The sequence below is a fragment of the Arctopsyche grandis genome, chromosome 2 (assembly GCF_051622035.1).
Source record: "Arctopsyche grandis isolate Sample6627 chromosome 2, ASM5162203v2, whole genome shotgun sequence".
Taxonomy (NCBI): domain Eukaryota; kingdom Metazoa; phylum Arthropoda; class Insecta; order Trichoptera; family Hydropsychidae; genus Arctopsyche; species Arctopsyche grandis.
Window position 1 is genome coordinate 13435254 of NC_135356.1, and position 16539 is coordinate 13451792.

General features: G+C 41.9%; 2 protein-coding genes across 2 annotated transcripts in view; one reads left to right on the forward strand and one right to left on the reverse strand.

Moving 5' to 3' along the window:
- Window positions 1–6437: 6437 nt before the first annotated feature.
- Window positions 6438–14002, reverse strand: LOC143922558 (uncharacterized). The gene is made up of 2 exons (XM_077445832.1): window positions 13928–14002; window positions 6438–10625 (listed from the first exon to the last, which is right to left on the reverse strand). The coding sequence occupies exon 2, from the start codon at window positions 10207–10209 to the stop codon at window positions 9367–9369; it is 843 nt and encodes a 280-aa protein (XP_077301958.1). The 5' UTR covers window positions 10210–10625; window positions 13928–14002; the 3' UTR covers window positions 6438–9366.
- Window positions 14003–16041: 2039 nt separating this feature from the next.
- The window catches only part of LOC143922560 (uncharacterized), a 19992-nt gene continuing 19494 nt past the window's right edge, over window positions 16042–16539 (forward strand). Inside the window, exon 1 of the mRNA XM_077445833.1 lies at window positions 16042–16231. Coding sequence (XP_077301959.1) covers window positions 16127–16231 — 105 coding nt within the window. The 5' untranslated portion in view covers window positions 16042–16126. The remainder of the gene's footprint in view (window positions 16232–16539) is intronic.

The window sequence follows — 16539 nt, forward strand, 5'->3', positions numbered from 1 at the left end:
GTTTTGGGACTCTTTAGGTCGCTTTAGTACATACGGGGTGTACAGACTCCAGGGATGTTCAACTCGAGAGCACCCCGAAGTCGGTTTGTGAGATAGCTCGTGGTAAGCGTGGGCGGGGCCGGTTTCAATTTTTATATCAAACTCCGAAAAATTATTTTAAAAGCAAGTAGGAGACACCACGTGTGTAATATTAATAACTTCATCATTTACATATGTAATAGAAAATTGCTTTCTGGCATATAATTTTTTTATATGTACATAATCATACCAAATCATCCTCAGTGATTCTAAAGCTGAATGATCGAATATTATTCGTTCCTACATGAAGCACAATCACCCGAAAATAAGGAATTTCAGAAACACATACAAAAACTTTCAGTCTCGATTATAATATCTTGATATATCTCTGAAATTTTTTCCCAATGAAAACCCTCAACATTTGGGAGCGCATTTAAGCCATGCTTCTTTCATATATTCTCCATCGCTGAATGGTTTTCCGTGTTTAGCGATTATGTTTGAAGCATCAAAACTAACAGCAGTTTTATTTATTTGTTTCTGGAACCATTTCGAGTTAAAGATCTGCTTTGGGTGCAGTCGTCTTTCTCTCTTAATGAAACTTACATGACTATTTTCAAAATAATTTAATATGGCATTGAGATATAGTGATTTAGGCTTTAAATAATTGTCAGATTTTGGGGTCGTCCGATCGCAATTTTTATACGCCGATTTTATCGCAATCGATGTTTATTAGCGTGAAGTGGAAAATATGACGTTGTTGCACATTTTTATTTGCCCGAGCAATATATTTTTCTTGTTCTTCAGCTTCTTTACTTTTTAAAAGGAGATATTTATGGTTTGTCTCAAAGTGCCGTTAATCTGACGAAGTTTTGCATACAACTGTCCCAGAACATAAAACACATACTGCTTTTTCGCCATTGTTAATCATGCCATAAATGGAGAGCATCGTGGAAGATGGATTTGGAGTAGGTGTTAAAGAGAGTAGATGATAGGATGCATCCTTGCCTGATGCCCCGCTCTGTAGAAATCTCATAAGTGAATTGATCATCGACGCACACTACCGCAGTCTGATTCCAATAAATATTTCGTAGCAAACTGACTTCTATGTCATCCAGGCCAATATTTTTTCAAGTTTCCATCAGGCGAGCGTGTTGGACACGGTCAAAGGCCTTTTCAAAGTCTATAAAGCACTGTACACAGGTTTACTGACTTCTCTGCATCTTTGGAGTAGTGTTTTCATGCAGAAAAGGGCATGCATGCATGTACATATGTGTATGTATTTGTATGTTTGATTTATTTATTTTTTAATAAAAGAAGGATAGGATATAATGGTACAATGAAACTTCTAAAGCTTGTAGTGTATGAAAACAAGGTTCGGAGATTTTTTTTATTAAATAGCAAATTAATATTTAATAAAAAATTGATTGTGACCACTTTAGATGGATTTACTTTGGTCGTCGTTGATGATTTATCCCTTGCTAGGATTGACTGAAATTAAGTCACAATTATATACTTCGGTGTCGCTATTTCCTCTTCCATGGAACGGTCTGTTCTCCAGTTCTTGGGTTCGACTTTGTTGTGTTTTGTACCATGACAATTTTATATCAAACATTTTATTTCAAATATGTTGAACATCCTTTCGGGTAAAACAAGACTACCTCAGTGATTCTAAAGCTGAATGATCAATATTATTCGTAGCTACATGAAGCACAATCACAGGAGTCATGACTTGTAGATCGGCGTCAAACGTTTTTTGAGTCGGTATTTCATTTATTTTAATTTCTTTAACAGCTAATTCATACGGCGATACCGTTTTTGAGTTTCGCATGTGTATTGTAGGCGCATTTCCCTGCCGAACATCATCAGGGCTGGCGACTCTCCTGTCGCGTCGTGTGGGGTTGAGCGGTAAGCCATGAGGAACGGGGACAGCATCGTGTCCCAGTCTCGTTCTGCCTCCTCGTCGTAGTAGGACAGGAATTTCCGGAGGTATCCCAGTAGAGTGCGGTTTAACCTCTCGTCCGACTGAGGGTGGTAAGGGGTCGTCTGAGTTTTGCAGATGCCCAATTTATCTAGCGTTTCGGCAAAGACTCGGAGTTCAAAATTACGGCCTTGATCGGAGTGCAGTTCTCGGGGTGTGCCCAGTTTGGCGAAGACATGGGTTACTAGGGCTTCCGCTACCGTTTCCGCCTCTTGGTCCGGTAAGGGAATGGCTTCTGGCCACTTTGTGAAGTAATCAGTGGCCACTAGCACGTAACGGTTCCCCCTATTGGTAACCGGTAGCGGTCCCAATATGTCGATCGCCATTCGGTCCATCGGTGCCCCTGACACGTATTGTCGCATGGCTGCCCTGTTCCTCGTATGTGGCTCGTTTTGCGCTGCACACCTGGGGCATTTTTCGCACCATTTTATAACATCGGGGCGGCATGTTGGCCAGTAGTATCGGCGGCGGACATTCTTTAGCGTCTTATTGACGCCGAAGTGTCCGCCAGTCGGAGAACTGTGCATCTCCCACAGGATTTCATTTACATGGCTCTCGGGAATGACCAATTGCAGGATCTGACGCTCGCCGTTTGGGCTTTCCCATCGCCGGAAGAGCTGACCCTGGTCGACAGTTAGGGCGTCCCACTGGGCCCATAGAATCCGAACTTCGGGTTCTTCTGCCGACACTTCTTCCCACAGTGGTCGTCTCCCGGACTCTTTCCAGGCGATGAAGCGTGATATTGTGGAGTCGGTGGCCTGGGGACTTTGTGGGTTCCCTAGAGTGACGAGTTTGGCTTCGGGTGCTATTTGCTCGCCCTCTATTTTTGCGCATTTCGGGCAGTCTGGATCACATGGACGTCTAGAGAGGGCGTCGGCGTTGCCGTGTTTCTTCCCTGCTCGATGCTGTACGTCCATGTGGTGCTGTCCCAGTCGTTGCAACCAGCGGGCCCATTGACCTTCAGGTTTTCTGAAGCTGCGGAGCCACGTCAGTGCGGCATGATCGGTTCGGAGTGTGAAGGGGCTTCCGTACAGGTAGTGGTGGAAGTGCTCTACTGCGTCGACGATGGCGAGCAGCTCTTTCCGGGTGACGCAGTAGTTCCGTTCCGGTGCCTTCAAGGTGCGACTATAGTACCCGATCACCTTCTCCTCGCCGTCTTGAACGGCGAGGAGAAGGAGCACGGCTCCGATGGCATGTTGACTGTTATCCGCGTCCAGAATATAGATTCCCTCAGGTCGGGGGAATGCCATTGTTTTTGCGTCGTGTCAGAGCGTTTTTGAGGGCATTGAAGGCATGCTCGCAGTCTTGGTCCCACGTGAAGACTGTTTTCTCCTCCGTGAGATGATGCAGTGGTTTCGCCGTTTGCGCACACCCTTGCACAAACCTCCGGTAATACGTGCAGAGGCCTAAGAAGCTGCGGAGTTGTGCCTTCGATTTGGGGGTAAGCCACTCTCTCACGGCTTTTGTCTTCTCTGGATCCGTGCAGATGCCGTGGGAGCTGATTTTATGGCCAAGGAAGCAGACCTCATTCCTGAACAGCTGGCACTTCCGAGTATTTACTTTGAGTCCGACCGCAAGTAGGCGTTTGAGGACCGTCTGGATGTGTTCCAAGTGGGCCTCCGGGTACGTAGAAACAAATAAGACGATTGTTTCCATCTAATAAGAAATAATTGATTTTGGTTCATAATTGCACTGCCGGCCACACAATCTTATATTGAAAACTCGGTTGTGCCATTTTCTCATGTTCTCATGTCTAGTACATTTGTCGAATCATGTATTCTATTTTATATTTAAATCGATCGTTAGTTATTGTTTTCTTCCACTCTCTTTCGTATTTTGTATTTGGATAACAGAATGGATACTTTGGCTGTGGTCGTTATACAGTTTTGGGACTCTTTAGGTCGCTTTAGTACATACGGGGTGTACAGACTCCAGGGATGTTCAACTCGAGAGCACCCCGAAGTCGGTTTGTGAGATAGCTCGTGGTAAGCGTGGGCGGGGCCGGTTTCAATTTTTATATCAAACTCCGAAAAATTATTTTAAAAGCAAGTAGGAGACACCACGTGTGTAATATTAATAACTTCATCATTTACATATGTAATAGAAAATTGCTTTCTGGCATATAATTTTTTTATATGTACATAATCATACCAAATCATCCTCAGTGATTCTAAAGCTGAATGATCGAATATTATTCGTTCCTACATGAAGCACAATCACCCGAAAATAAGGAATTTCAGAAACACATACAAAAACTTTCAGTCTCGATTATAATATCTTGATATATCTCTGAAATTTTTTCCCAATGAAAACCCTCAACATTTGGGAGCGCATTTAAGCCATGCTTCTTTCATATATTCTCCATCGCTGAATGGTTTTCCGTGTTTAGCGATTATGTTTGAAGCATCAAAACTAACAGCAGTTTTATTTATTTGTTTCTGGAACCATTTCGAGTTAAAGATCTGCTTTGGGTGCAGTCGTCTTTCTCTCTTAATGAAACTTACATGACTATTTTCAAAATAATTTAATATGGCATTGAGATATAGTGATTTAGGCTTTAAATAATTGTCAGATTTTGGGGTCGTCCGATCGCAATTTTTATACGCCGATTTTATCGCAATCGATGTTTATTAGCGTGAAGTGGAAAATATGACGTTGTTGCACATTTTTATTTGCCCGAGCAATATATTTTTCTTGTTCTTCAGCTTCTTTACTTTTTAAAAGCTGGCACTTCCGAGTATTTACTTTGAGTCCGACCGCAAGTAGGCGTTTGAGGACCGTCTGGATGTGTTCCAAGTGGGCCTCCGGGGTTGGACTAAATATGATGATGTCGTCGAGGTATACGAGGGTTGTTCCGGTCAGGTCGCCGAGAATGTCTTCCATTAGCCGGGAGAATGTGGCAGGCGCGTTGCAGAGGCCGATAGGCATGACACGGAATTGGAATAGACCAAATTCAGTGGTAAAGGCGGTTTTTGGTCGGTCTTTTCTTCGACTGGGACTTGCCAAAAACCACTCTGCAGGTCCAACGTCGAGAAGAATTTGGCACCCGCGAGTCTGTCCAGGACGTCGTCCATTCGTGGCATCGGGAACGAGTCTTTCGTTGTCACGGCGTTTAACCGACGATAGTCAACGCAGAGGCGCAACTCGCCGGTCTTTTTCGTGACCAATACGATCGGGGAGGCCCAGGGACCGGCTGCTGGTTCGATGATTTGTCTTGTCAGCAAGTCGTTGATGAGGGACCGTACCTCTGTCTTCTTGAGCAACGGTATTCTGCGAGGGGCCTGTTTGATGGGGGTGGCGTCGCCGCTATTTATTCGATGGCTCCCTTTATGGACTTGGCTAAAGTCCCGTTCGCTTTGGGCGAAGGCTTGTCGATGCTGGAGGAGGGAGTTGACGATCGTCGACCGTTTTCCAGGTGGTAGGTCGATGATAGCAGCGTCCAGTTGGCGGGGCAGGTCGTCTTGTCGCTTTCCGTTCAGTTCGTGTCGTTGTATTTCCTGACACGAATGGACTGAACTTACTGGTCGATAGGGCGCAATGTCGTTCCGGAAAGTGACCCTTGTCGTAGTTCCTCCCAGTTCGACGATCGTATTGAGGTGGCGCAGGAGATCCATCCCCATGATGACCTCTGAGGAGAAATCAGTGACGGCAAATATCCATGTCACTTGTGTGCCTTTAATTGACAACTTAGTCTCGGCCCATACATAGATCGCTACGTGTCGACCGTCTGCGACTCGTACTCTTTCCCTCTTGTCGTTCACCCTTTTTCTATGTTCGCGGGGAATTTTGGCGAACAGTTTGCTGGAGATAACGGAGATGCTTGTCATGGTATCCAACAGTACCCTACATGGTACTCCTCCAATCTCGCCTTCGGTGTCCAATATGAAAGTTGAGTCGCCGACGCTCCCTAACACTGGGACGGGCTTTTCTTCATCTTCGATGATCAGTCCTGCCCGTGTGGAACTGACCATTATTCTTTTCCCGACTGGGATCGCACCTCTTCCTCGTCGGAGGCGTTCTCGACTGCCCGTACCTTCGGACAGTTCCGCCCTCGATATTGTGGGCTTCCGCAGTTTCGGCAGTTCCTTTGCCCTTGCCAGGGCGGTCTGTTGCCATTACGGCCCTCCGCTTGCCAGGGAGGTCTGTCACCGTTACGGCCCTCTGCTTGCCAGGGAGGTCTGCTGGCGTTTCGAGCTGCGGTATTGAAGTGAGGCTGGTGGTCTTGGGCTGGTCTGTTGGCCGCCCCCCTCCCTTGACTCCTCAGCCGCTTCGCATCCCTCGCGTGTTTTGCGAGCCGTAACAGCTCCTGCAGTGGGAACATCCTTTCGGGTAAAACAAGACTACCTCAGTGATTCTAAAGCTGAATGATCAATATTATTCGTAGCTACATGAAGCACAATCACAGGAGTCATGACTTGTAGATCGGCGTCAAACGTTTTTTGAGTCGGTATTTCATTTATTTTAATTTCTTTTACAGCTAATTCATACGGCGATACCGTTTTTGAGTTTCGCATGTGTACATCTTGGCCTCCATTCTTGTTTTGATATCTTTGATGGGAATTGCGTCTGGCCATCGTGTAAAACGATTGATGATTGTCGAGCAGTGTGTACTCTTTTGAAGGAGGCAGTGGTCCGACGAGTTCGATGTGGATATGACTAAATCTTGCGTCGGGCATTGTTATACATAGTTTGCGTTGGGCTGATTGTATGACGAGCAATTTTTGATTTTTGACATGGAATGCACGTGCGTACATAATCACGAATTTCTTTCTTCATGTTTGTCCATACAAAGCGGGTCTGGATTGCTCCAAGTGTCATTTTTGGTCCAGCATGTGCTATATTGTGAAAGCTTGTAATGACCGTTCTTCGACATGTTGCGGGTATATATGGTCGTATATATTCCCGTAGATATATCACACCAAATTGGGCGTTCCTCGTTTGATAGCTGTATTTGACGGAATTCCATTGCTGTGTTTGAGTTTCGTATTGTTGAAAGTTCGACATCTGTTTGTTGTTCCTGTGCGATTTTTTCAAGATCTAGTTCGGGTGGAATTGTTATTTGTTCTATCCTGGAAAGTGTATCTGCTACTATGTTGTCGTCACCCTTTATGTGTCTTATGTCCGTGGAGTATTGAGCTATAAAATTCAGTTGGCGTTGACGGCGAGGTGACGCGGGTTCAGTTTGTTTAGTGAAAGCAGACGTTAATGGTTTGTAGTCAGCAGTGGCGGCTCGTCTATATGGGCTGCGGGGCTACCGCCCTCCCAGTATAGTACAAATGCAAGCTATTTTTGCCGTCCATATGGGCTGCAGGGCTGCAGACCTCCCAGTATAGTACATATGCATGCTATTTTTGTCTGCATTTGATCATCCCGATTAATCTCTGCAGCCCCCCCCCCTCTATGAATTTTCACGAGCCGCCACTGGTGGTCAGTCAATATGTGGAAATTTCTTCCTTCCAGCCAGTGACGAAAGTGTTTAAAAGATTCAAATATTGCGGTAAGTTCTCTGTCATACATATGTGCTGTAATTCCTCTGCGCATTAGTAAACTTGTTGTTGTTCGTCGTTGCTTGATTGTTGAATGACTATTGCACCTATTGCAATGTCTGAAGCGTCGACCATCAAGGATAATGTTGTTGATTCTCTGGGGTGAACGAGCATAGTTGCGTTGCTTAAATCTTTCTTGCATTGTTGAAAGGCTTCTTTAGTAGCCGCCGTCCAAGTGAGAGGACGTTTGTCGTTCTTTTTGTAGCCGGCAGTTGCGTCAAATAGGACTTGCTGTGCATCCATGGCGTGTGGTATGAAACGACAGTAAAAATTTACCATTCCGAGAAATCTTCGAGTGCTTTACAAGTATTCGGGGTCGGATAGTTGTTGATAGTTTGCACATTTTCTGGTAGTGGTTTAACGCCTTCAGAAGTAATTAAATATCCCTGAAAAGACACTTTGGATTTCTCGAATTTGCACTTTTCGACGTTTATCACTAGCCCGTAGCGTTCGAGACGTTGCGTAATTGTTTTGATGTGGTCTTCGTGTTGCTCTTTGGTTTTGGATGCAATGAGAATATCGTCAATGTAGACGAAACAGAAGTCTAACTCTCCCAATACTTCATGCATGAAGCGTTGGAATGATTGCGCCGCGTTGCAGAGACCGAACTGCATGGCGGCGAATAAACCGAAAGGTGTTATGATCGCTGTCTTCGGAATGTCTTCTGGTGCGACAGGAATTTGGTGATAGGCCCTGACGAGATCGATTGTGCTGAAGTATTTTGCGTCTTATAATCGATGTGCAAAATCTTGGATTTGCGGTATGTGGTAGCGGTCGGGTGTTGTTTGTGTGTTTAGACGTCCGTAGTCGCCGCACGGGCGCCAATCACCGTTGGGCTTGCGAACCATGTGGAGTGGGGTTCCCCAGTCGCTCTTGGATGGTCTGCAAATCCCGCTTTCGATTAAGTTTTTAAATTCTTCTTTGACGACTTCAAGCATAGCTGGTGCGAGTCTTCGTGGTTTGAAATTTACTGGACGGCCTTTGGTTTCTATAGCACTGGAAACGGTATTCGTTAGCACTGGAAATTGTAGAGAGTCCTAACGAGGGTATATTCATTGTGTGTCCGTCAGTTGTTAATCCCGTGGTGTCGTCTACGAGACATTTTTTGTGTAGGTCTACGAGCAGATTGTGATGACTCAGAAAGTCGGCTCCTAGGATTGGTCGACCGACGTCGGTGACGATGAATTTCCAGTTAAAATTCCGGGGTTTGGTGCAAACGATCGAAAAGCGCCAGACAGATTGACCCACAGATTAACTGGATGGCTGCTTTAAACGCAATTCTCGACTTCACGAATGAAAAATTGCACATCAGATGACGAGTAACATTTCGATGTGCACAGATGCAATTATTAAAATGGTAATTATTAAAATTGAGTTGGATCTTTCTGGCGAGTTTTTAATAATTTAATAAGGAAAAATTCGGAACTTAAGTATCTGAAGCACAGAACGTATACAGGGTAGGTATGTCGGGACTTCGGATAGATTTCGCTTAGTGTAAGTGCGAGCAGTGCGCACGCATAAGGTACACGTGTCGTTAATCTGTGATTCAGTCTGTCTGGCGCTTTTCGATCGTTTGCACCGCATCAGAAATTCCGGCGCAGGCCAAGGTCGAGATTTATGGATTTAGACCCTAAGTTTTTATAGTTGTCCCGTTAGCGGCGTGTAATTGAGTGTCTGCGTCGTTGAGTTTTATGGCTTTTTTCAGAAATAATTTTTGTTGGGGTAGTGCCGAAATATTCGAGCCGGTGTCGATGAGGTAATTACGTGACGACGATCGGTCCCAGGTGATCAGGCGGCATTGTTTGTTTTGCGCCCCAGTTGCCGCTATTGTGAGGGGCTGTTCTCGTTTTCCGCTTGTTTGACAAATGAACATGGTTTTTGGCATTTAAATGTTTTGGCTCCATGTTTTTTATGAAAGTAACATAGTATTTTGATTTTCTGTGAAGCAACTCGTTCTCTTGCTTGTTTGTAAGTTGAACGGCTTTGGCTGCGGCTGCACATTTTTGATTGTTGTATTTCATGTTCGAGATCAGCCAGTTTTCTGTGATATTTTTTGATTTCGAGAGCTGCCATTTTCAAAATATTGGGTTCGGGTGTGCTGGTCGCTTTCTTCGTTACTTCGTAAATCTCTTGGTTGTGATACACCTCCATCAATTGATCTGCGGTAGTGGCCAGTTGTTGAAGCGTTGGGTCAGGCATGGATTTTAGTATAGCCTGCGCGTGTTTGGGCAGGCTTTGCATCCACAGTGTTTTGACTATTTGGGAGTCAGTATGCTGTGGACCAGCCAATTCTCGCATCTGGCGCATTAAATGCGATGGTTTCTTGTCACCGACTTGGAGACCAGTGAGTGGGCGGCGTTCCACCGATTCGCCTAGTCTTTCAAGTAATGCAGTTTTCAATTTTTCATATTGTTCTCCAGCTGTGCGTGGTCCAGTTACATCACTAACAAAGGACACGGTTTCGTAGTCCAGGGCTGCGACGAGGCATCCGTATTTCGTACGGTCAGCTATTATGCCGGCGCCATCAAAGTGAGCTTCTGTAATTCTGATCCATAGGGTGATATTTTCCTTGAAAATCGGTGGTAGGCGTAGCGCTATGCGCGCGGTCTCCATTGGTGCTGGGGCTTCTTGTACAGGTACCGGTTCCGGATCTCCGTTCACTGACATATTGTTCTAGGTTTGCTTCGGTTGAAGCTGGGTGACGGTTGCAGCGATGTTACGATGTTCGTAGTCAGTGGTCACCAGTTGTAGCCGTGAAGGGGCAATGTCCGTCGAAGGGGTCACCGGTTATAGGACAGGAGGTTATGTTGTGACCGTAACCCGGCCTATGGAAACTCGTAGTAGTTAACAGAGGAAATTTATTTCACGGGGAAGTAGGCTAGTTGCCTGCTTCAGGGGAAAGCCTGACTGAACTGCCGTCTGTGGCTGCTGTACTGGTTTATATATGGGGAAGGTGATGTCATCTTCTTCTCGGGAATTCCTCCGGGTTCAAGGGTTTCCTTTGTGTAGGTGTGCCACAAGCTTGCTCAAGTCCTCTCTCGCTTTCGACGTTCAGTACCTCAGCGTTGCCACATTACTCCCCCCTCAGCATCAGCGATAAAAAAATTACAGAAGAAAAATAATTATTATAAACGAAAAAAAAATATTAAAGGATTTTTGTTTCTTTATTATTTTCGGTATCTAATATATTAGTCGTCGAAATTTTATTTTCGATACAAGTGTTTGAATGTTTCTATTACACCATATTGATCCATCAGTTGTATTTCAGACGCAACATTTGGTGATAGAAATTTTATCTATCTTCTTCAAACATTCTAAAATATATCGCAACCGATTTTTCAAAAAAATACACTATAGGTCGTTTTCCGACGATGGACCTTTTGATATTTCGTAATTTGTACTGTAATTTGCAATTTTTTTAAGTTGTTGAGTCGATGTGCCATGGTTGCCTGGCAATTCCTACTTACAAATATGACCTAAAAGTCCACATTTCAGCATCTGATGTCTTTGGAATCTTTCTGCTTACGGTTGCGGCGTCCTCGAAGTAGACTTGCGATTTTCTCGGCGGTTCTGAATCTGTATTGATTTTCTTGCATTGACCTGACCTGCTCTTGACAGCTCACCATTCCCTGGCTCTGCTCCTTGCGGTTTAGCTCCCCGTGGCTGTGTTCTCCGCAGCTCGACTTTAATCGATCTTTAATAGATGCCCTTCTGGTGGCAGCCGGGTTCCGGGTTATATATTGACATACATACATACTTACATTTTATAATCGCTCACAATATATTTCCAAGTCTTTTTGAGGAAGTGTTATCCCCTTATTTTTCTAAATTTTGTTCATATAAGTCAATAAGCTCTCGCCAGTTAAAAAATTAAAAAAAATTGGCCCTTGTTGAATACATTGAAATCTTTCTTGTAATTTCATTATAATATTATCAATGATATTTTAACATGAATTTTTGGTTCGGTGATTATTGCCCACAAAGCGCTCGCCCAAAAGTCACTAAAATCTCTATAACGGAACATCTGTTAGCCGAAAAGTGATGATTGCTCCCATTGCAATTTCTGATGCGTCGACCATCAAGGATAATGATGATGACTCTTTGGGGTGCATGATCAGATCTTTTTTGCATTGATTAAACGCTTCTTTTGTTGCTGTTGTCCATCTGAGAAGACGTTTGTCGTTCTTTTTGTATCCGGCTGTTGCGTCGAATAGGACTCGTATGTCAATGACGTGTGGTATGAATCGACGGTAAAAGTTAACCATTCCGAGAAATCTTCGGAGGGATCGGATAGTTATTGATTGCTTGCACCTTTTCTGGTAGAGATGTTTAACGCTGTCGAAAGTAATCAAGTATCCGAGAAAAGATTCTTCTGATTTTCCAAATTTACATTTTTCGACGTTTATCACAAGACGTCTTCGTGGTTTGGAAGTTTCCGGACGGCCTTTGGTTTTGTGTCGGCTCTACGACATGGTCGAGTTTCGGTCACCATGCTGCGAGTTGGAACCAACTCGACTATGTTGGTCCGTTGCTACTTTGATGGTATGTTCATGGGGTGTCCGTCTGTTGTTAATCCCGTTATGCCGTCAACGAGTCATTTTTTATGTAGCTCTACGAGCAGGTTGTGGTCGCTCAGTTTGGCTGTCGAAAGTCGGTTCTTAGTATTGGTCGGCGGCAATGGGTTTCCACTAAAAAATTCCAGCGTAGACCTGGGTCAAAGTTTATTGATTTTGATCCATACGTCTTTATGGTTGTCCTGTCCCGTTAGTCAGGGTGAAAACACACTGAGAGGCACGCGGCACGTGTTTTTTTTTTAATGCATAAGCATTCCAGACGCTGACGTCCCATAAATCAGACCTTGGAGTGTTTTTGGTGATATTTTATCCTTGTATTGGCATAGGCATAGAAAATATGTAGGAGAAACTTGTTGAAATAATAAGGTAGTATGAATTAGCAATGAACTGGGAACACCCTTCCTCGGCTGGAAGCCACGCCGTTCCATTCAGTGTGTTTTCGCCTTAATCGAGTGAATGCGTTATTAATTTTAATGGCAATCAGGTGACATTGTTTGTTTTGCGCCCCAGTTGCCGCTATTCTAGGGGCTGCTCCCGTTTTCCGGATTTTTTTTGGCAAATGTACATGGTTTTTGGCATTTGAATGCTTTAGCTCCATGCTTTTTGTGATAGTAACATAGTATTTTGTGTCGTGACTCATACTCTTGCTTGTCTGTATGTTGAACGGCTTTGACTGCGACTGCCAGGCGACTGCGCAATTTTAATTGCTGTATTTCACGTGTAAGATCGGTCAGTCTTCTCTGGAATGATTTGATTTCAGCTGCCATTTCCAACATATTGGGTTCAGGTGTGCTGGGCGCTTTCTCTGTTTCTTCGTACACCTCTTGATAGTGGTACATTTCCATCAGCTGATCTGCGGCAGCAGCTAATTGTTGGAGCGTTGGGTCAGGCATGGATTTTAAGATGCCTCTTGGAATTTTTTTACGTTTTTCAACCCTTTGAGTGCGGACCTCTTTTCTGTTGAAAGCCCGCCGCGCTGAAAATTTCACCAACATTTCCAACTAGAATTATTTATAAATCCAAAGGATTTCGAGTTTTGTAAAGTGTCTTACATAATATATATATCTTACAATAATATAAGATGAACAAAAGAAGTCTATTAATGAATGTATTTTTCCAAAACTAGTTCCACCTTCTTCATTATTGTTAAAATGTAATGCTCACAATCCAAATGCCAAGCCACAATTTAAAATACTCGGCAGTTAGGGATTTCCATCGAGGAATTCTGCTACGGTTATAAATTCAGAAAATCCGGTGTCAACTAGTTTTTATAAACATTGACACGTATTCCACGACCCTTTTGCAATGGTACCTGGAAAGGCTATAGCGGGTAGTATTCTTGTTTATTTTTCACATATTCAAAAAACATATTTTAGGTTCATGGACTTGTTGGCAAAACGCCGATCGACGTTGGTCAGCATTCAAAAAGTTTAATGATCAACAATGTTTGAAGGATCATTTGCTCTGCATAATTTATTTTATGCATTTGTCGTGCATTTTCTTTTATTTCTTATTAATTAACTATCCAATTCATAAAAAATATTTTCATTGAAATAACGACAAAATAGTTTTAAGCATATGGGCGTTTTGTCGCAAATTCTAAGCTCATATGGGTTAATTAAATAGTATCTTGTTGACACACCAATTGATCAAAGTACTGGGTCGATGAATTTTCAAATTGTTTTTCAGTTTTACACTCGTTCTCCATGTATGCCTAATTCTGCGATTGAGGATGTACATACATACATACATATATGTATATGAGATCCATGAATGTGTGTGGGAGGATATTCAAAGTCAAAAGTCTTTACCAACTCGTTTAATGTCTCACTTCGGGCTCGGCCATTGCTGGAGTGCCCGAATGACAGCCACAGTCCGACCAACTTAAAATATTCTGTTATACCAATTCCACATGTATGTATACGTACATACATTATATTGCAATAATTTACGTTTTTGTAGTAAAATACAATTGTATTTTACAAGATTACAGCCGTGTCAATAATGTCATCGGGTTTTTTCCATGCTTATTTTTGTGAAGTCACTAATAATAGGAAAACAAAGATCAAAAACCTATTTACAATTCTTACAATCTTTTGATGCAATTTGTATAAGTAATGTTTTTTTATATTGTAATACATACGTACATATGTATATTTTATATCATGAGCAATAATGTTGATGTAATGTCAAAAATTTGAAATAAAGAATTAAATTATGTAAGTGTGCAAATAAATTAAAGCTAAATTTGAATGAAACAAAATTTATGTGGTTGAATATTAAAAATGTATTTAATGAAGTAAGGATTGATGATACAATTATTGAAATAGTTGGTAATATAAAATATCTAGGAATTCAAATGAAGTTCACATACACTGAATTTTAAGGTACATTCTGAATACATAATTTAAAAAATGGCTAGAAAAGTTGGTGTTTTATGTACATAGGCTAAGAAATATTTTAAGTAGAAAAAGTAAAGTTTTGGTCTAAAAGTATTCGAAGTATTTTAGATGAATTGGGATGGATGAGTATTAGAAATAGTTTTAATCTTGGTATATTGTCTTTTATTTATAAGTTAGATCGTAAGTTATTACCTAAGTATTTTAAGGATTATAAAATAAGAAATAGTGATATCCATATTATACTAGTAATAAGAATAATTTGTATTAAATTTGCTAAGAAGCTAAAATTATATAAATAAATATGTATGTAATAAGTATTAATAAAAAATTACACTATTTTTTTTATTTATTTATTCATCATAAAATCCAAATGAATGTGAAAAATAAACAAAATTTTACTAATTAATTGTGTTTCTTTATTTTTGGTAACATTCGTTCACACTTTGATATTTTTTGTAAATTCTATATACATACATACATATATGTATATGTATGTAGGTCCTGTTATATCCTCCTCCCATAATATTTTAAATAATTTTGTCTCAACTTATATTATCTCCAAATCTAATTTAATATCTTGACACAATTCCAAATATTTTACGTTAAAATTTTCATATTTCAAGCATTTCTGTTTTCCTACTTTTCTCAAATGATTAGAAGTCTAATTTTCATTTTTACTAACCTCTTATTACATTCTAAAATTAATGATAATGCAAAATTGCAATGTATTGTCGAAAGAGGGCAAATGACTCGCAATTATGTTGATTTTTCATACAAGGAACGAGTTCGTGAGCCCTCTTCCAATGTAAAGTTATCTACTTCCACCGATGATGGTTTGCGTATCATAAAAGTAGCCATCTGGTGACAACCTTTCACACTCGATCCTATCATCATATCGTACTTGCACAATGTATATGTATACTGAAATATTCTCCAGATGAAGAATTTTCCCTTTCAGAATATTTGGAACATTTTATGTATGATTTGAAGTAAAAATAATGAGATGTTTAAAAAAATTCCTCTCAGGGAATCGGAAAGGTAAGGCTCTCGAGATTTAAAAATAGTCATTAAATAGTAATTTTTCGCGCTTATAACGGCTCCCATGTTAAGAGCGCAAATGGTGAACAGGACACGGTCGTCCTTCCAGGTACTGCTCCGTTCCTCGGTGGTGGGGTCGAAAGGAACAAGTGGACTGACCTGGAATATCGTAGTATCTGTCGTATGGTTTCCCGGTTGGCTACTCGTCGTACAGCGACCGGTTGTCCTGTGACTGGTTCACATATGACGTTTACCGCGATTAGCATTTGGGATGTAATCACCGAACCGTTAAATCCACATGACAGAACGAAACCGATTTCAAAAAATTACTGATTCCACAACGCCAAGATGAATTTTCTATACATGCTTTAATGCGGGCTGAATCTAAAGTTTAGCCTTTTGACTTCGCTAAAAATAATACGGAACTGGTTCCACACAACTGGTATTTATAAAATCAGTAGTCAATGGTCGGATATCAGTAGCGTAGGACTTGGGCGGCTTTCAAAGTGACAGTAGGTGTTGCAACATGGAGGTGTCAGACGTGTCCGTGATGGTGCCGTTCGAGCTCGCATGTCGTGCTTGCATGGCGGACGCTCGCGCCCCTTTGCCACTATCTCCAACACCACACCAGACGCAGACCTTGCCGGGATGCTGATTACTCTCACTGGCCTGCAGGTCGAACCACCCCTAAACAACCCCCTCCCCCTCAATCACATACATCATAAGAACTTTAAAATCGCACCTATATTTTCTTTCATCAAATATTACATACGAGCAGAATCTCTTTTGTTGGCATTACTGTCGTAAAACATCCAACTAAACAGTCTATTTATTGTACAAACATTTTATATTCAATATACAGTGAAACCTCGATTCCACATTTTTCAAGGGATCCTAAAAAAAAAAAACAATAAATGCGGGAAAACAGTGAATGCGGGAAAGCTTCAAATTATTACAAAAAAAAATTAATTAAAAAAAACATT

Coding starts and splice junctions, on each gene's coding strand:
- LOC143922558 (XM_077445832.1), bottom strand. CDS start 10,209: ATGTCAGTGAACGGAGATCCGGAACCGGTACCTGTACAAGAAGCCCCA.